General features: G+C 47.0%; 1 protein-coding gene across 5 annotated transcripts in view; it reads right to left on the bottom strand.

The window, feature by feature from the left end:
• Positions 1-20,523, bottom strand: part of MAMDC2 (MAM domain containing 2) — a 222,308-nt gene that overhangs the window by 143,768 nt on the left and 58,017 nt on the right. For all 5 annotated transcript variants that reach the window (XM_087858752.1, XM_045772467.2, XM_045772465.2 and 2 more), the window contains 2 exons: positions 2,766-3,089; positions 2,303-2,416 (listed from right to left, as the gene is read on the bottom strand). In XM_087858752.1, the coding sequence (XP_087714878.1) occupies positions 2,303-2,416; positions 2,766-2,799 (148 nt within the window). In that variant the 5' untranslated portion in view covers positions 2,800-3,089. The remainder of the gene's footprint in view (positions 1-2,302; positions 2,417-2,765; positions 3,090-20,523) is intronic.

Below are 20,523 nucleotides of genomic sequence, written 5' to 3'. Positions count from 1 at the left end.
TTTACCAACCTAGAAATGGGTTTATAACAGAAGTTCTACGTGTTGGCCTCTTAGCAGTTGGCGCACATCTCACAGTCCCTCTGGAGTACGCTTGGTTATGTCCAAGGTCTGGCCTTTGAAAAACACAGTACTAGAGGGACGGAGACCTACCCTGCCTCTTCTGCCTGGAGTGCTCAGAGGAGAATGAATTAACGTTCCCCAGCCAAGCCAGTAGTCCTGGTCTCAAGCCAGAAAGCAGTGGCCGTTAGAAGTTAGAAAGCAAGCAAAAAGGAAAGCAACAGTGCTTCCATTATAATATTAAACCATAATCACCTTTTCCTATAATCATCTTTCTGTCTTCCCAGAAGGGGCACTGGTTAACTGCCGCTCTGGGGCAGCAGTGCAACCTGGCACTTCCTGTGGGTCTGGAAGGCGGTGGAGCTCGGCAGGCTGTGGCACATCCACTGACCCCGGAGCAGGCTGAGAGCGGCCACTGTGCTGGGAGTGGGGGCTCAGAGACGGAGGCTCCTGAATTAAGGGCTGATGTCGATTTCCTTTCCTCGGGGCCAGGACCAGGGTGAGGCAGGAGAGGTGTTTAGGGAACAAGATTTAGGGAGGTTTGCATTCTTGGGGTCATGCAAGTGGCTCTTTCTTCTCAGTCTCAGCCCTACTCAGGGCCCCGGGCACCGGGACGTGTGTGTGAGCGTGTGCATATGTATGTGTGTGTGTGTGTGTGTGTGTGTGAACATGCACTGTGGTCAGTGGTTCTCAAAGCATCGTCTCCAGACCAGCAGCAGCAGCAACACCTGGGAACTTGTTTGAAATTCAAATTCTCAGGCCCCATCCCAGACCCACTGAATATGAAACTCAAGGTGGGGCCCAACAATCTGGGTCTTGGACGCACACACCAGGTAACTCCCACACGGCACAAGTCTGCGAAGCACAGTGCTAGAGAATAACGCTCTCCAAAGCCCGCCCCATGGTCCATGGCAGGTGGCCTCTCAAAATGCTTCACCCACAGCAGGAGCAGGGAAGGGGTGGGGTGGCAAGAAGACAGAGACCTTCCTAAGGCCATCGGCAGGGTAGGTATCCCTCAGACAATAAATCAGGAACTGCTTTTTCCCCAGCTATCCCCAAGTAAACTGTAATAGTCAAGACCTGCCAACTGTTGGCAATAAATAAAGATTGCTACTGAGCTCGTCCCCGCCCGTGGCTTCCCCTTAACCAGGCAGCTCAGAGGCAGCTGCTGAGACACTGTGTCAGGGGCCAGCCATCTGAACGTTCTGAGACTTCGATGCCCTCCTTTGTAAATGGGGCTAGCATCACCCACCTGTGAGGGGCGGAGAAGCTAATGCATACGCAGTCCAACAGAAGTGTGGGGCAGAGTAAACTGTGGTGGATGCCGAGCAGGGGTTCTGGGCTCCACCCTCCTCCAGGGAGCCGGCTGGGATGCCTTGGGGACTGAGGACAGCTCAGAGGGGAAGGAGGTTAGCCGAGCTCCTTTATGCTACAGTGCTTTAAAAAGGAGGTTATTCCCCAGCCCAAATGACCTGGGGCACCAAGCCTCTAAAAACACAGAGTGGGGGAAAGGAAAGGAGAAGGGGCACCCGGGGCCTGCTGTTGGGAGCTGAGAACTGCTTGGTTTTTTTACCATATAATGAAGGGTAAGAGAAACATCTAAAGACCCACATTTAAACTGTCACCAGAACCCAAACAGTATGTAGTGGTGAGACAGTGACCAACGCCCGCCAGCCCAGCCACCTCAGGCACACAGTCATGGACTTGGTTTCCTCTTTTGCCAAGTGCTGGATGACAGATACAATCGCAGTGTGAGGATGAAGTCACACAACACACTTAGGCACAACATAAACATGAGGGCTTAGCACTCAGGTCCCTTCGCAGAATTACGGAACCCTTTCCGCAGTGTGGAAGAGAACCAGCCCCAATCCGACTTTCCCAGCTCCTAAAGGTGTCTACTGAGGACCAGAGGGGCTGATGACCTGCAGAGGGCACGCAGCTGGTGGGTGACAATCATTAGGGGCGCCCCTTTCTCCCTGCCATTAGGAAGTGCTGGGGGGAGGCAGAAAATCTCAGAGCCCCCCCCCCCCCCCACGCAGGCCAGGTAAACAAAGGACGCCCCCCGCCCCCATGTCTTCCCGGGCCATGCGTGCAGCACAGCTGAGGGCTGGAAAGAGGATCCATGACTCACACTTTTCCTCCCGAGGGGATTTAACTCCAAGATAACATTGCCCTTGAGAAAAGGCCAACCAGCAAGGAAGAAAGTTCACCACCTCGGGGCCCGTGTGATCTGGAGCCCCCTTACCTTCCTCGTTTAAAATCCAGGGCAGGAACGCCAACACCGAGTCAAAGCCACAGGTGTTTTCTTCAAAGGCGCAGGACCCGGCAGGCAGGTCCAGGGCGCCCGCCAGTTGCAGGGCTGCGGACACAACACGAATTTCCGTTCGGGCTAGGGCTGGGAGAGTCTGCACCAACTCGGGGCGCCCGGGGGCGGGGGGATGGGACTAGGTGAAAGTGAGGGGCATGAACGCGGGGAGCGGCCGGAGAGAGATGCACTACTACCCCCTCCCCCGCCCCCGGCGCTTCCAATGCACAGCCCTACGTCCACCCCGTCGCCGCCCCAGGCTCGGCAGTGGGGTAAGGCTGTCGAAAAGGATCCGGAGGCGCCCTCGGATGGCCCGGCCCAGGAAAGCGAGCCCGGCCACGGGGGCTGCGGGAGCGGGTCGCGAGGGCGCCCCCCGGGGGTCCCCCTCGGTCCTTGCACTTACCTTGCATTGCCAGGAGGACGCCCCTTAGCAGCATGGTCGCGCTTCGGGGAGAAAGGACGACCGGAAAGGGGTGCAAGCTGCCAGCCCGCTGGGACCCGCTGCTCCGGTGAACCGGAGCGGGGGCGCCGGGGACCCGGGGAAGGAGAGAGAAGTCGAGAGGCTGAGCGTGCACTTGGAGCTGCCCAACTTTGCGGAGCGGCTCGGGAAGCTGAGCGGAAAGCTGGAGGTGCTTGACTGGTGCGCGCCGCTCGCCCGGCTACAGCCGCGGGTCAGATCGCGTCCCGAGTGAAGCCGGCGCACAGCTGGTCCCGGGCGAGGATGGGGCTGGGCGGAAAGGAGACAATTGCACACTTTTGAAAAACCAGCTAGGACTGGCCGGGAGAGGAGAGGTCGGGATGCAGCGCCTGGGCTCAGAGTTTTAAAGCTTGGGACCAGACCCCTCGCAGACACTTGGAGGGGGCAGGCCTTCGAGCAGCCCCTCCGATGGGCCGGGACTGGAGGCGCCCCGCCCCGCCCATCCGCGGTGGGAACCAGCTTATTTCTGGGGACAGCTTCCCCGCATCTGGCACACCAGTACTGCAGGGCTGGCCCTAATTTTAACTTCTTCTCCCCAGAATGGAAAAGGGTGGAATTCTCCTAGGAAAACCTAGAAGAGAACTTGGCAACTGTTTGGTGACATAAGCTTTGTATCTCAGGAGTCGCGCGTTCATGGCCCAGTAATGCTAAGCCTGGAATACCACCCCCTTTTTTTTAGCAGTGGAATGTCTGGCATGCCTGGTGCTCAGCATTCCCTCTGTCCGGTAAAATGGGGGCATTCCTCCTCTCCAAAGAGCCATGATAAATTAGTAGTGTTCTAAATTGGCATGGGGGGGTGATGTCAGGGAGGGGGTTACTGTGAGTGCCTTGAGCACTAAGTGGGTCTTTAAAAATATTCTCTTCCAAGAAAGGACGTGGTGGGGATTTTTTTTCCTTCTTAATGGTCTTTACAATTTTGTGATTCTCAAACTTGAGGGTGCTTCAGAACCCCCTGGAGCGCCCCACCATCTGAGTTTCTGATCTGGTAGAAGTGGGTTGGGGCCCGGAGATTTTGCACATTCTTATCAGGTTTCCAGATGCTGATGCTGATGCTACTAGTCTGGGACCACGCTTTGAGGAGCCCTGGCCTAATGAACTCCTGTTAACCATCCGAGCCCTGTTCACATGCCTTCACCTGGCTTTCCTTGGCCTTCATCGGCAGCTCCTCCTCCCTAACCTGCCTGCCCCCCCACCACCACTGGAGTGCCTTCAAGCTCTGTCCTTTTAGCTCCACCACCACCACCACCCCCAGTAATTTCATCCAGTTTCATAGTTTGAACACCAACTATATAGCCTGATGACTACCAAACTTCTATTTCTAGCCCAGACTGCTCACTGACTCCAGACTCTTCTCCCTCATGGCCACCTCAACATTTTCTTTTGGATGTTTAACAGCTACCTCACACTTCACAGGTCCCAACATGAACACTTCCGAGCCCTTCCCGAGCCTGCCTCCTCTTGTGTTTTTATCTCAGTTAAAGGAACCTTTCTCCCCCACTTGCTCAGGACAAAACACTTCGAGTTATCCTTGGCTCTTCTCTTTCTCTCAAGACATTACCAATTCTGTCCATTCAGGATTCAGAACACAGCAGATGCTGGGCATGCTCCACGCCCACAGTGACTGCCCTAATCTAAGTGGCCGTCATTAGCCAGGGAGGGTGCAGGAGCCTCCTAAGGGCGGTATCCCTGCCTCTCCTGCCTTGCTCGCTTGCACTCCACTCCTAACAGCCGTCAGGGGCATCCTTTTAACACAGAAATCAGGCCATGTGGCATGTCATTTCTTGGCTCCAGACTTGTAACAGCTTCCTACATCAGCAAATCAAAACCCAGTCTTCAGGGGCGCCTGGCTGGCTCAGTCGGTTAAGTGTCTGACTCTAGATTTTGGCTCAGGTCATGATCTCAGGGTCCTGAAGTAGAGCCCCATGTTGGGCTCCATGTGCTTAAGATTCTCTCTCCCCTCTACCCCTACCCCCTGGTCGGGCGTGTGCTCTCGCTCCCAAATAAACAAAAAACAAAGAACCAGTCTTCACAAAGACCTACTAGGTCCTACAAGACCTGCCCTACCCCTCATCGCTCTGATCTCGTCTGCCCTGCTTACACCCCTCCAGCCACATCGACCTCCTGGCTGGTTCTCAGATACAAGGTACCTGTCCTCCCAGAACTTTGTGCTGGCTGTTCCCTCAGCTTGAAATGCTCTTCCCTACAGATCCATGTGACTCACACCCACACTGCCTTCAGGTCTTTATTCCCTGGTCACTTTCAGTATCAGAAATTCAATAGCCTCTCTTTAGAGGCTTTCTTCACCCCCAGGAAGAAATAAGCCCCCAGGATCCTTTTAAAATAAGTTTGGACAAATTCTCATGAGTTCTCTGTAAGCAATGACTCAAAGGACCTAAAATTTGTTTACGGTGTGTGTGTTTATATGCTCTGCCTCAGGTGGTAGTTAATAATGAACAACATTTATCGTGCTTACTATTATAACTATTTTATATAGAAAATCTTATTTAACTTTCACAAGGACTCTATGAGGTCAATGTCATTATTGCTTGTATTTAATAGATGGGGAGACTGAGGTGCAGAGTTCAGTGATAGCAAGAGGCAGAGAGACTTAAACCCACATCTGCTTTATTCCAAAAGCCTATTCTCTCAATTGGTAAAATAACCTGTCTCCTTCGTCTTACATTCTTTTTGGATTTCTTGCTCATAGATGATGCTACGTATCTGAGGGATTTCATCAGATTATGTAATTAAAAATTCAAAAACAGATAGGAATCCACTTGAAACCTCAAAACACTATTTTCAACCAAGCAAGCTTCCAGCAACTATCAAACTGGTACTCCTTTTTCTAGGTACCTGCAGAGTATTTCAGAGTTTTAGGATTGCCTTAGATTCATTTGCATGTTCCAACTCTTGGGAAAGTGAAAAACTTCAAAGCCATAAAGAGATCTTCAAAAATTTTTAAATATATATTAAAACCTCAAGGCAACATCATTTATTGCCACCTATGGGAACCTGAATCCTTACACATAAACACAAAGTTAGTTGGAGTAAAACTTCGATTTCACATATAATTGCATGAACTGAAGCACAGATGATCCTTTGACATTGGTGCAGGTTGGGGTCTGTGGGAAGCAGACTCTGATTTGGAGGTTAGGGTGCAGGCTGCTTCCTAAGGGTGCCCTTGGGCTCCGCACCTGTGGAAGGGAGGAGGAGGAGGCAGGACTGGGCCGAGGGAGAAGTGACATTGCAATGCAGGCCCCACAAAGCCTCTCCTGACCCCATAGGCTACACTGGAGTTAAAACGGCCCACACAATTTACCCCATATTAGGCTGATATGGCCAGATTCTTTGCATTGCTCCTTCCATCACACAAGCGATGTGGTCCTCACAAGGACAGGTGATCCCCAACAAGGCGGCTCTCTACACTGAGGCCGACCCTCAAGGGGGTTGATGGCTGAAGGCTGTTTGAAGACAACAATCCCACCACCTGAGATGACAAGTCCTCCTTGATGGAGGATCTGGATAGCACACTGGTGTCCACCACAGACATTTTGCAGAGAAGGGAAAGAATACTGCATGTGGAGAGAGCCAAGGAGAAAATCCAGAAAATCTAGAAATTATGTGCATCGACCCACTTCCTCTGGTCACAAATCATGGAGCCCTGTGACCATGTGCTGCCTCAACCCCTGGAAAAGCAGCATCAGGCCCCCAGGTGAGAGCTACCCAGGAGTCTGTCCTCCAAGATTTAGCTTCATCGAGTGATTAAATAACACATGTAAAGTTCTGGTTTATAGAAAGCACTCAATAAACATTAGGTATTACAGCGAGTTGAATGGTAGCCCCTCCCCAAAAGATATGTTGTGAATGTGACTTTATTTAGAAAAGGCGCCCTGCAGATGTAGTTAAATTAGGGATCTTGAGCAAAGATCATCCTGGATTAGGAAATGGGCCCCAAATTAAGGGCAAGTGCCCTTCAAGAGACAGAAGAGCAGTAACAGACACAGGTAAGGGTGGAGGCAGAGACAGGAGTGGGGGAGCCAGAAGAGCCTCAGAGCAGATCCTGTCCCAGAGCCCCCGAGGAGTGTGGCCCTGCAGACTCCTTGACTTCACACGTCTGGCCTCCAGAGCTGTGGGAGAAGAACTTTCCGTTGTCTTAAGTCCCCGGCTTTGTCCTGGTGGCTGTAGGACACTAAGGCAGAAAGTGTGAAGCATCAGGCAGTCACGTGCCAGGCACTTTCCGTGTGTCTCTCATTCAATCCTGCTACATCCCTGTGAGATGGACACTTGTTACCTCCGTCTTACAGATGACGGGGAAACAGGCCCAGAAGCGTCCTGTAACTTGTTCTGGGTCCCATGTCCAGCTACACCGCCCCAAGTGCTTCCTCTTTACAAAGGCCTGTCGCGCCTGACAAGGGCTGCAGGGGAAGGGGCCTGCTGCCTCTGGGGCAGCCGCACGAGCCCTCTCACAGGGCCTGGCTATCCTTGTGCTCTGGGCTGCTTCGCCCCCTGCTCCCCTCGGGGGCCCTCAACCAGGGATCCCGCTTTTTGCTGTGTCACTCTTGCGCTGGAGATCTAGCTTGGTCTCGATCCCAGTTTTCTGGGCACAATAGAGGAAGGTGAAACAGGGCGCCCCTGCGCAAGAGCCCGCCTCACCCTCCGTCGGGCCACTGAGGCATCAGAGGGAACAGGCTCATCTGTGAAAGTAAAGAAAGAAATCTGGTGCTTATGACGTCCCCTGAGCGCATGCGCATCGCAGAGTGGGGCCGACTCGGAGGCTCTTCTCGCGCACCTTCCCTTCTGTTTGCCTCTCTCCCTTCTGGTTGTTCTTACAGAGTGCCGTGTCAGGTCCCTTCTGCAAACATTTCCTGAGCACCTACTATGTGCCAGACATAGTGCTCAGGGCTGGAGACCCAGGGGTGAACGAGATACTTTCTCTGTCTCACGGACCAGAGGCTGACCCATGGAAAGACCACTGCAATAAAATATGCTGGTGAGGTAGAGCGAGGACCGCAGACATGAGCTGGTAGCAGGGGGATTTAGGGAGGGATGGTGGAGCAAGCAGGCCCAACCACAGGGCATCACTGGCCCTGGCCCAAGGCCAAGTCATTATGGCAGGAGAGGGGTCCAGCCCTGCTTATTTTGCCCAATTTTTCAAAAGAAGCCCAAGGTCCAGATATAGATGCAATAGCATCGATTTTCAAATACTGGCAATGAATTACAACAGAATATATTTAAATCCCTGTGCGGGTACAGTAACACTTGGTGGGAGGCTAAATTCAATTCCTGAGCTGCCATTTACGGCACCAAGGAAGAACCATGGAGACAGAGACTGGGACGCTTCACCACCATCCTTCCAGAGCAGGTGGCCAGACACAGATGACCAGTCCGATTCTAGAGAAGAGAAAACAGAGGCAGAAAGAGTCTGACTGACTTTTAACCAAGGTCACATGTCTCTAAGCGCTGGGGATAAGATGGGAAGTCATAAGCTTGCTACCTCAATGGCCGGGATTTGGGAACACAGAAAGGACTTTGTATACTCTGAGTCCTGTGCAAAGGTAAGCTATTCAAAATATCCGTATAGTAATTATACTTTGGTATCTTTCTATGACATACTCTATGTTTTAAAATCACATAGACAACTTTATATATGTATATATCTTTTTTCCTTTCTTGCTTCCTGGGTCCCCTCTGATCTATGCCAAGACATTGTCTCTGCTCTGGAGTTTTGTCTGTCTTTGCCTCTCTCCATCTTTCTTTCTTTCTCTCTGTGTCTGTCTGTCTCTCTCTCTTGGTGTCTGTGATGTACTCTGGGGCTCCCTTCTGCCTCTCACTCAGCATTTTCTCTGTCTTGCTTTCATGTTCTCTCTCTCTCTCTTTCTACATAGACCCCAACGTGCCTCCCCCCGCCCCCCATTGCATGCTATCAGGTAGAAAATGAGCTGGTAAAACAATTCCAGACTCTGTGGGTTGTCCTGCCAGTGACCTTCATTGCATTCCTGCACGAGGTGTCTGGGGGCTCTGCCCCAAGGCTGGCTGGCAGTGTCCCTTGGTTCCTGACCAGCACCAGCTGCCTCTTACCCCTTGTGCCTGCTGCAGGTCTGACTCATCTACCGTGAGGGACTGAGGCCCAAGGTTAACCAGTTCTTAACAAAAGAATCTCCTGCTATTATAAAACACGCGCCCCACTCTTCAAATTGCCACACTCAAATGACCTGAACTGGTAAAGTAGATATGTCCTTTACAGTGGGCATTTAAAAGGAACAGACGCTTAAACAGATACTTTCTAACATTAATCTTTGTTCCATCAGTTTGAATGCTAGCTTGGTCAGACATCTTTCACTATGGTTTGATGGCCATCTTTTGAACTTTTTTTTAAGTCAAAATTCATGGGGCTGAGTCATCACAGTGAAAATACTACCACCTTTTACTTAGTGTTTGTGATGTGCCAAATGGTTTCATGGTCAATTTATGGGGGAAGAAGCTAGGCCTAAAGAATTTAAGTGACTTGCCCAAAGGTGTGGGGCTGGGCTGTGAACACAGCTCCAGCTACCACCAAAGCCCTCTTGACCTGTCTACACTTCCAGGGCAGGGAAGGTTTGGGCAAACACTATGCAATGTCCTGTTCTCTGACCCCACACCTTCTTCTTCTACCCCTAGGCTGGGCCAAGGCCAGCACAGCGAGTTTCTCTCTGCCCCATTGAAGCATCTATACCCGGAAGTTCTGCAGGAGAAGCCCTTTGTGATTAGAGTCAAGCCTATCTTTCCATTCTGAGCCCATCATAGCCCAACCTACTCCTGCACCAGCAACGTGCTGGCCCTTAACTGTCCCCGGGCCACTCATCCTATGTTCTCACCTGCTCTTCTCTCTGTTCAGCATCAGAATGCTTTCCTCCCCTTCTCCCATTGGTAAGCTCCTTGTAATGGGTTAAATTCTGCCCCCAACCCCCAAGGTCATACAGTGAAGTCTTATCCCCAAGTACCCCAGACTTTATTTTGAAACAGGGTCACTGCAGTTACAATTAGTTAAGATGAGGTCACTGGAGGAGAGTGAGCCCTAGCCCAATACGACTGGTGTCCTTATAAAAAGGTGACATTTAGACACAAATACACACAAGGAAAGCACTCTTGAAGATGGAGGCAGAGGTCCTGGGGGTGGTTCTGGAAGATCACCAGCAAACCAGTGGAAGCTGGAGAGGGTAGGAGCTGCTTCTCCCTCACCGCTCTCAGAGGGAACCACACCCCCCACCCCCGCTGACATTTTTGGATTTCTGGCTCTAGCTCTGACATTTCTATTGTTAAAGTTACCTAGCAGGTTGTACTTTGTATGCAGGCCTAGGAAGCTAATGTACTCTGTTTTGTGTGGGTCTCACCTAGGATAGTAATGCCACCAGCTAGAAACGCCCGGAGGCACTCACCTTGGCCCCAGTGAGCTTCCCACAGACCTCTCTTCTTTCCAAACCACTGCTACAACTAGACTGACCCTTGTAGTTCTTATTATGATCACAAGATGCCTTTCAACAACAAACTACCAACAAACTTTGGAAAAGAAATGAAGGTTTATTACTTACAAGACCTAGAAATTACACAGCACACCTGAGGCCACTGTGAGGTGTGTAGGTAGAGAGACACGGCGCCCATGGGCCTGGGTTCTGCTTTTGTTGGGGTTGGGGTGGGACCTAGGGTTTCGTGGGCTCACTACTGGTGAATTTAAAATGTCAGGCAGGAATTTAAAGCAAGGGAGAAGAGACAAGTGGCCCAAATGGCCAGTTACCGAAATCAACCAAGATCTTTAAAACAAAGAAGACTCAGTGAGGAAAGGTGGCCTCACTCTTTATCTAGACCCTGTGGCTGGCAACGTGTTTATTCAAGATAGCTATTCAAGATAGTGAGTCCAGTCTTTGAAGGAGATGCCTTCAGCAATCAAAGCTTAAGTCGGGACTTGCTACAAAAGGAAAAAAAAAAAACAGTCTGTCTGCACTGCCCGCTCCCATTCATTTCCAAAGACTGCTCAAGTGTCCTGTCTTCCTCTCTCTGGGCTTCCTGTCCTCATAAACTGCAGTGTATATTATTAGGCTGTATTGCAATCACTTTGTTTATGTCTCTGTAATCTGCAAGGGAAGCTGATACTTCAAGGGCTGAGAATTCGGCTTTTTACTTGTTTCTGCTCCCGTGTCATCTGTGGGCCTGGTTAATTGTAGACGCTCATTAAATGCTGAAGGAGAGGTTCTGGAAGGCACATCCTCACAGGTAAACACGGCCAAGAGGCCTGCTTGGGCTGCAGCCCTATTATTAGAAGGGAAATAACTAAATCTAAGCTCTAGATCACCCAGGAGGTTATTTATGGAAACAAATGAGCTGCACAGATGTGCTCTGAGAGCCTAGAGTCATTGCGAAGAGGAGTGACAGCCTGAACAGTAAGTAGAGTAGGCTTCCTGGGATCAGAGCAACACATCTGGCAAACTCCAGGGAGGGAAGGAAGGTGAGGGAGGCTCTCAGAAGCCCACTTTCATGAGAGGCAGAGGGGGCTGCAGGGAGAGGACTTGACCCCTGGATGGAGGCACCAGGCCTGGGGGTTTGGAGGAAAGTAGAGATCATGGAACAGCCTGCATCCTGCCATCTGAGCCTGTCACAGCCCAGCCCCATGGACTCCTGTCTGGGTCCAAGAGAAAGGTTGGGCTGTCGGGAACCCAGAAAAGTCTGTTCCCCTAAATCCCACAGAGGGCTACAAACAGCTCCATGACCCCTGGGGCAGTATTAAAAAGAGCAGGTGAGCAGTGTCTTGTCTGACCTTGCTGCAGACATTGCTGGCATTTCAAGGTTAACTGCAGGAAGAATGGGCAGCATGTGTCCGTGCTGGGGCAGGGGAGGGGAGTGGTGCAGGCTGGCTTGTGAGCACCCATGTTTGCCCCTGGGACAACCTCTCCAATCCTGGAGTTAAGGCTCTGTGTCACCTGCTGGGGCTAAGAGTGAACTGAAGGACCTTGGAATTGGACATAATGACAGTTAATGGTGGCTCCAGAGACAGGGGGAGCCCTGTGCCCAGCCTGGGCTAAACCCAAGTGGTCTGCTTTCTCCTCTTCACGTTTTGAGTACTGGGGCCTGGAAAAAAAGGAAGAATGAAGAATTCTACAGCCAAAAACATTCCCCAAAAGAGCCATGAAACCTTACAGCCTCTGACATTATTCATGTGTTAGATTGAGGATGTACAGATGTACACTCTGTGTGATTTGATCTAAACCGAACAGAGACCATGATGCTCACAACTACTCAGAGGCAGAATGGACACCATCTGGGAGGGGGACAGACAGCAAATATCAGCTCTGAACAGGCCCGTGCGGGGTGTGTGTGTGTGTGTGTGTGTGTGCATGCGGGCACGTGCGTGTGGAAGCTTAAAATGCAAAGGCCTAAAATGCTGGGTACTTAAAGATGTTAACTGACACCAATGCCTTCAGATTTTCAAAGTGCCCAAGGCCCAGGTGATGGCTGATAATGAAGAAACTCTACCCCTAGGCATTGCACAATGCCTCCATGAGCCAATCCAGTGAAACACAATTCCAGCCGTATATTATAAACACCTGGGGAGTTCCTTCTTTTTAATGCGAAGGTTGGGCCCCAGCAGACCAATGAAATCATCATTTCTGGGATAAGACCAAAGCACAGGTACTTCCTTAAAGCTCTCCAAGCTGATTCTACCAAGCCAGGGTTAAGAATGCTCTGGCTTAATATTTTCATCATCAACACAGTTAGGTACTATTATTGTTCATTTTTTTTTAAGCTGTTTGAAAAGAACAAGAGAGTGTTCTATCATAACAGGGAGAGTAATTTTGTCATTGAGACCATGGACACTGGAGTTTAACTTGGAGCTCTGCCACTTACTACCTGTGAAGTTAGAGCACACTGTTGAGTGCCTCTGTGCCTTAATTTCCTCTTCTGTAAAATGCAAATAGCAGTACCTGCCATATGGGGTGTAATGAGTACTAGATTAGTTTATATTATTATTAGTTTATATTATTTGAGTACTCAAAAAAGTGCTGGCACTATGTAAATATTAATATTCATTTTCTTTTTTAAAAAGAGATTTTAATTTATTTATTCGTCAGAGAGAGCAAAAGAGAGAACACAAGCTGGGGGAGGGGGGCGGCAGGCAGAGGGAGAAGCAGGCTCCCTGCTGAACGAGGAGCCCGATGCAGGACTCGATTCCAGGATCCTGGGATCATGACCTCAGCCGAATGCAAACGCTTAACTGACTGAGCCACCCAGGTGTCCCACTAAGATTCATTTTCTATCAACTAAGTTTTCCAGGTCAGGCTTGTAGTTGAGATTGATTATGGAGTCTATCCATCAAAATAGCCTCTCATATCGTGTCCGGCCTTTGCGGGTTGGGAAGAGGCAGAAACTAGAAATGTAAATTGGACAACTGGTAAACCGTAGCTTTAATGTCTTACCAGAGTAGAAGAAAAATCTAAACTATTGAGTGGATGCATTATTAGTACCAACAACTAAGACATTAAAAATAGTAATGTAGAAAATAGTTTCAGGATTAAAATAGAACCTTCATCTGATGATACCTGAGGTGGTACAAACAAGATGGAGTAGAAGATACGAAGAGGCTTCTTACAGGATTATGTTTTTTAGAGGCTAAAGAAAATTATCTTGGTTCCTGCTTATAGCCTGAAGGGCAGGTTTGTCTGTGTCCAATAAAAATGTCTTCTTAAAAAAAAAGAGAGAGAAACTTTTAAATGAGACATCTTGTTTCTAAACTGCTGGAAGCCCCCATAACTCCTCCCAAACTGAAAATGTTGCTTTTCTCATTACACATTTTAAAACTTTACATACACATTTATTTTATATTTATTTTGTTATGGGGAAGCTTACTTATTCACTCACCCATAGCAGGCTCAAATTAGACTTCTGAATACCCAACTTATTGGACTCAGAATTGTTCTCATGTATGGTGGGATGGGGATGTTCCATGGGAAACTGGTTCCCTCACTTCTAGGCTTCCTTCCAAAGGCAGGCAATAGGACTGAAATGGCTTCTTTCACTCTAAGTATGGGAATGTCTTGCAGTGGTGGCTGCCTTCTGCGTCTCTGCTAGGTTTCCATATTGGGTCAAAGACATCGCCACATTCCTCCAGAAGGGAATAGCTTCTGTGTAGGTAGCATCCGCCTGGGTCCCCACCACGTTCCTGAGTCTATTAATTCTTGCATTCCACTTTTTCCCTCCAAGGTTCAATTTCCTTCTTTTTGAAATATATCCTTTAGGAACTGTTGTTAGCTAAGACCTAGGAGAGGTCAATTTTCCTAGTCTTTGAAAGCATCAGTCAAAAAATGAGTTCAGTTGGATGTAGGCTTCTAGATTACAGTTCTGGGTGAACATGGTGCGTTGAACATGCTCATCCAAATTTGGCTTCTCCAGGATCCATTTAAAAACTACAATGAGTAGGCATTATGTAGAAATGCAGGAGCTTTTGAGGCTATGGAGAACGGGAGAGGAGACAACAAACTTTTGGAAACTAGAAAGAAGGTGGATAAGCAAAAAATGACCTAGCGGATCAAAGTCAGATTTGAAGCTGGCTCAGTTTATTCTACAACGTTATCAAGAGCCCAGGAGATGGTGACACCAGATAATGTTGGAAAGGGGAAAGAAGAGGCTGGCCCAAAAGGAGGAGGATTAGAAAAGCTCTTCGAGAAGCACTATCCATACTCCATGCTACTGATGACTTCTCTTCCCCTAACTAGGGAAGTCAGTAGCATTGTCCCAGTCCAAACTGAAAGGTCCAAAAGAACCAGGAGAGCCAATGGTGTCAGTCCCAGTCCAAGTCTGAAGGCCTGAGAACAGTGAGCACTACTGTCTGAAGGCAGGAGAAGATGGACACCCTAGGTCAGGCAGACAGTAAATTAACCCTTCTTCCACTCTTTTGTTCTATTCAGAGCCTCAAGGGACTGGATTATGTCCGCTTGCATTGGTGAGGGGATCTTCTTAACTCGGTCTACCAATTCAAATGCCAATCTCTTCCACAGACACCCTCACAGACACACCCAGCAATCATGTTTTACCAGCTATCTGAGCATCTCTTAGCCCAGTCAAGTTGACACATTAAACTAATCATCACACCACCCTAGCAAAAGGTGGGTGTTTATTCTCTGGGAAGGGCAGAACGAGGTAGGCTGGACTCAGAGGGCACACACTGGGTTAAGAGGAGAAGTACCACCTGAAACCAGGGTGAAGAAATGAATGTGTGAGACACTGAAAGTGGAGACCCTGCCTCTAAGCCCTGTTCACCCACTCAGCTTCCAGAATGGAAGCTTTTTCTCTCCAAGTAGAAGAACGATAGTGGAGGGGTCATCTCCATGGAATCTGACCAGATATCGAGGAAAAATGTAAACATAGTGATATTAAGGTTCCCCTAACAAACAGCCCAGCCACATCACCTTCCAATGAAACTCACTCAGATCTTCCAGTCAGCTTCTTACCCACAATTAAACACAAGCAGACACCTAAAAATCACCAGACAGCTGAAGAATGCCTCTAATATAAAAGATCAAACAAACAAGCCAGTAACAGAGAAAAATAACTTGGAGGAAAAATAAACCATGAAAGGAAAAGAAAGCTTCAAAATAAAATAATTATTAAAATCCTCAGAGAGATAAGCCATGGTTCTGAATCCCAGAAACAAGTTCAGAATACTGTTTGAAAGAGAACATTTAGAGAACATCAAAGATCTCTTAGAAATTAAAAACATGAGAGCAGAACTGAAACATTCAATAGGAAAGGTTAGAGGTCCAAGTGAGTTGATCTCCCAAAGAGTAGAGCATAAAGCAAAGAAAATAGGAGAAAAACATATAAAATATTATAAGACATCATATATGAATTTATATTTCTTTCTTTTCTTTTCTTCTTTTTTAGAGAGAGCGGGAGTAGTGAGGGTCAGAGGGAGAAGGAAGAAGAGAATCTTAAGCAGGCTCCACTCTTGGCACAAAGTCTGACATGGGGCTTAATCTTAAGACCCTGAGATCATGACCTGAGCAGAAATCAAGAATTGGATGTTTAGCCAACTGAGCCACCCAGGTGCCCCCTAAATTTATATTTCTATATTTGTATTTTCAATAGAAAATATGAAAGCTTATATTTTATTGTAAAACATTGTATCAAACAATCTAGGAAGGACAACATCTGAATAATGGGAGTTCAGTTGGTAGAGCATGTGACTCTTGATCTGGAGTTGTGAGTTTAAGCCCCACATCTGGCATAGAGATTACTTAAAAAGAAAGAAGAGGGGCTCCTGGGTGGCTCATCGTTAAGCGTCTGCCTTTGGCTCAGGGCGTGATCCGGGCATTCTGGGATCAAGCCCCACGTCAGGCTCCTACGCTGGGAGCCTGCTTCTTCCTCTCCCACTCCCCCTGCTTATATTCCCTCTCTTGCTGGCTGTCTCTATCTCTGTCAAATAAATAAATAAAATCTTAAAAAAAAATAAATAAAATAAAATAAAAAATAAAAAAAGAAGAAGAAAATAAGAAAACATGAATAATGGGAATTTCAGAAGAAGAAAGCAGAGAAAATGAATGAGAATAAAAAGCAAAGAAATAATTTAAGGAACTTTCCTGGACACAAATACATGAGTTTCTAGCTTGAAAGGTTCATTAAGTGCTCAGAACAATGGATGAAAATGGATGCACACCAAGGCATATCACTGTGAAATATCAAAACAATGAGGACAGCAGAACTCATTGAACACTTTCAGAGGGCAAAACCAAGTCACATACACTCAAAAGTCATACTTACACTCGTAATAATGCAAACACTGATGATTGATCTAAATAAAAATATACTATTACTATATTAAAAGGATGAGCATCTGGGAAATACAAAAGTGTGTGGTGGAAAAGAAAAACAATTCCGATCTTCTGAAGTGGAAGGAATTATTTCATTATCCTCTGGTCTCTGTTGATGTTGAGAAGTTTATTGACACTGCAGTTGCTCCTTTGTAGGTAATCTATTCTCTGGCTACTTGTAGGTTTTACTCCTTGTCTTTGGTGTCCTGTAGTTTCTCCAGGGTTTCTAACAATCCCAGTAAAGATGTGATGGGGCTCATCTGGGATCCTTTAGGAATCTATGTACAGCGCTCTGATTGTATGTTGGGCTAGTTAATATCCCTGGACACAAACATTATACCCATAAAGATAAATCACTGGAGACACAAGAAGAGTCTTCGGATGAAATGCAAACATATAAATTTCTGAAAGAAGACTCTGGGTTGTGTCCAGGAAAAATATCTAGAGAATGAATGTAATAGATTGCTGAGTAGAGCATGAGCTAGTGCCCAGAGATAAAAGATAAAGAGATAAGTATGTCCCAGATTTGACAGAAAAATGAAACCAAATGGGGCCAGAGAATTCTTCCAGGAATTATTAAGAAGTGGCTGAATAGGCTCTGTAACCCCAGTCATCACCTCAGCCTCTGCTCTATACTCCCTTCCACGTCCAGCCCCCAGGGTAGGAGAGAAAGGACAAGTCTATGAGCTGTGGGTTGCTGGGAAAGGATGAGTACTGTGACTTTTCCCTCCTCTCCCTTTGGGAGAGAAAAGGGAAGCTGCTGTTTTCCAAATCCCCCAAATGTGAAACGGGATCCAAACATTATTCTCAAAGATGTGGAGTGTCTTAATGACACCTTATTCCTTATTTGGTCCTGTTTATACAGTGCACTTGCTGATCATCTGTCCTGTTCCTATATGTGCAAGGGGGAAAGAAATGGAGAGATGAGAGGGCAGAGAGAATGCAAGTGTGTAGCAGTCTGTACTCACACTACTTGGTGGGGAAAAACTGTGTTAAGTCACCTGCGGGTCCACAAGTAGCCAGACTTGAGCTGACTTGCTAGCACCCCACCCAAGAGGGTTACCAATCAAGCAATGATTCCAGCAGCGGGAGGCTGAGGAGTGTTCCACTGTGGACCAAAGCAGGGGGCAGTGGTAAAGGTCAAGTCTGAGTGGATCTCCCAGGTCAGGAGATGGGTCCTCAAACATCTGTACCTTCAGTAACCAGCATGGTAGACAACCTCAACTCAGAGAAATATGAATGTGAACTGGTTCAATTTTCGTCCACTTGCTGCCTTCAGCCATGCTTTTACTGAATCTCCCTTGGCTGTTCTTTAATGACATCTTGTGTAGACTCCATTCTGGTCACTTGCACATATAGAAAAGTCCACCACCGGAGAGCTAGTATTTAGACACGTGCCACACAAAGGGGAATGCTCTCCGGGAGGGGACTACAGTGGTAACAGTTAGGTGAACATTCTTTCTTTTCTTCATCCATTTTCCCTGCCCCTGTTCTGCAAGAACCAAGACTAGAGAAAAAAGATAGAAGAAAGAGTAAACGTGTAGACTATGCCCTTTCCCCACTCCAAGGTTCCCAGGCAGAAGCCTCACTAGTGGCATGGGGCATGGTGAAGACAAGTATTCAACTGGATATGCAATTGAGTTGGATTGGATTGGATGTTTTGGTTGGAGAAATAGGCTTGAAGATGAGCTTCCAGGAACAACACCCACAATCATACCACAGAAATGGCTTGCTGAGGAAATGACACCGTCAACCTACACGTTGGGAACTTGACTGCATTAGACCTATGGCAATTAATGCCTCCCCAAATCCAGATACCATTGCCAACATCCAAGCCAACAAGATGGAAGCACTGAAGAGCATGTATCTCTTTTGTTGGTCATGCAGGAACTTAAATATTGCATAGATGCATCTGATTGGTTGAGTCTGGGTCACACGATTTTATTCTAAGTGAAAAGGAAGCTGGGGATTTGAGCTCTGAGTTCTATATTGGAGAGGTAGAACATATAACATGAAAATTCTCCATATTCAGAAAAGCTTTTCAGAAGATGATAAGTCACTGCAAATGTGGCATGTGCCCACTATAGCTAATACTGTTTAAAATATAATTGATTAACCACTCACACCCATTAGGATGGCTATTATCCAAAAAAATCAAAATAACAAGTGTTGGTAAGGATGTGGAGAAATTGGAACACTTGTGCATTGTTGGCGGGAATATAAAAAGGTATAGCTACTATGAAAAATCTGTATGGCAGTTCTTCAAAATGGAAACAGAATTGCCATATGATTCAGCAACTCTACTTCTAGGTATATATGCAGAAGAGCTGAAAGGGGGGACTCAAGGAGATATTTATACATCAGTGTTCAAAGAAGCATTATTCACCATAGTCAAAAGGCAGAAACAGCCCAAAGGCCCATTAATAGATAAATGAATAAATAAAATGTTCTGTTCACAAAATAGGATATTATTTAGCTTCAAAAAGAAATGAAATTCTGGTACATGCTACAACAATGGATGAACCGTAAAAACTTGATGTGAAGTGAAATAAGCCAGACACAAGAGGACAAATAGTGCATGATTCCACTTTCATGGGGTACTTAAAGTAGTCAAATTTATAGAGACAAAAATTGAATAATGGTTACCCAGGGATTAGGGGTTGAGGAAAATGGGGAATTAGAGTTTAATAGATATAAAATTTCTATTTGGGATGATGAAAAAGTGCTGGAGATGGACGGTGGCAATAGCTGTAGGACAGTGTGCATGGCCTTACCACTGAACTGTATGCTTACAAATGGTTACAATGGTAAATTCTATTTCTGTATATTTTACGACACTGAAAAATAGAATGGATTAATAGTTTTGGAAATCAAAACAAAACTGACCAGATAATTTATTTCATTACCCCCATATTTTAGGATTTAATCAGGCAATAAGGTAGGGAAAGGAGGACATAAAGAAGGATTTGTTTTGTATCTTTTGTGTTGGGACTCCTCACTCAGCAACGCTGCACCGATATGATGTATGAGAACGAGTGTTAGGACTTCACCCCCAAGAACTGAGATAACACAGTGATACTCTTACAGCCAATGGTCGGTGCGGCATATTGAAAAACCCCTCAGGTTAACACTTCTCTCTCTTCAAGTGTCCCTGTTTTGGTAGGAGTCTGCAACTCTGACTGTCTTTGAGCAACGAGAAAAAGATTTAAATCAAGAAGAGCAGAAGATGCACATATTGACAACAAAAATATCAAAAGCCAGTTTTCTTTGGCAAAAGGCTTTCAGTCTCATTTTCTCGAGCTTTAAAGAAAAACCAATTATTAACAAATGCATAAATCAAGGAGAGAGCAACCAAATAATAATTAGCACAGCACGTTGGAGCCAAATATTCCCTGATCTCCGACTGACCTTGAGCAAATCACTTAAGCTCTCTGCTCTCCAGCTTCCCTGACTCTAGGAGGATAATCATAGCTTCTCCACAGAGGGGTTGGGAAATTCCCTGAATTCACTGTTGTCAAGTAAATCCATGGCATGCAGACACCCAGGGAAGACATTTTGTTCCTTTCAAAGTTATAGAAATTCAATAAAACAGTATATTGAGCAAGAATCAGCAAGTGTTCATTTGGGGAACATAAAGTGCTCTGAATAAAATAGAAACTTTATATACAACTGTCGTTTTCTTTGTTATGGCTTTCAGAACCCAAAACACATTGGTTGCCAGTTGCAATGCAATTTCACTGCCTCTTGCCTCTTGTTGTCCTGGTGACTTGCTGTATCAAACGGTGAGGAGAGGAAGTAGTTCAGCAAAGGGGCAAGAGGGCCAGGCTTTTCCTGTCTTGCCAGAGCTC

Source organism: Ursus americanus, chromosome 34 (genome assembly GCF_024610735.1).
Source record: "Ursus americanus isolate L20-20 chromosome 34, mUrsAme1.1.p, whole genome shotgun sequence".
In the NCBI taxonomy this organism is placed as follows: domain Eukaryota; kingdom Metazoa; phylum Chordata; class Mammalia; order Carnivora; family Ursidae; genus Ursus; species Ursus americanus.
This window is presented reverse-complemented; position numbering and strand designations above follow the sequence as displayed.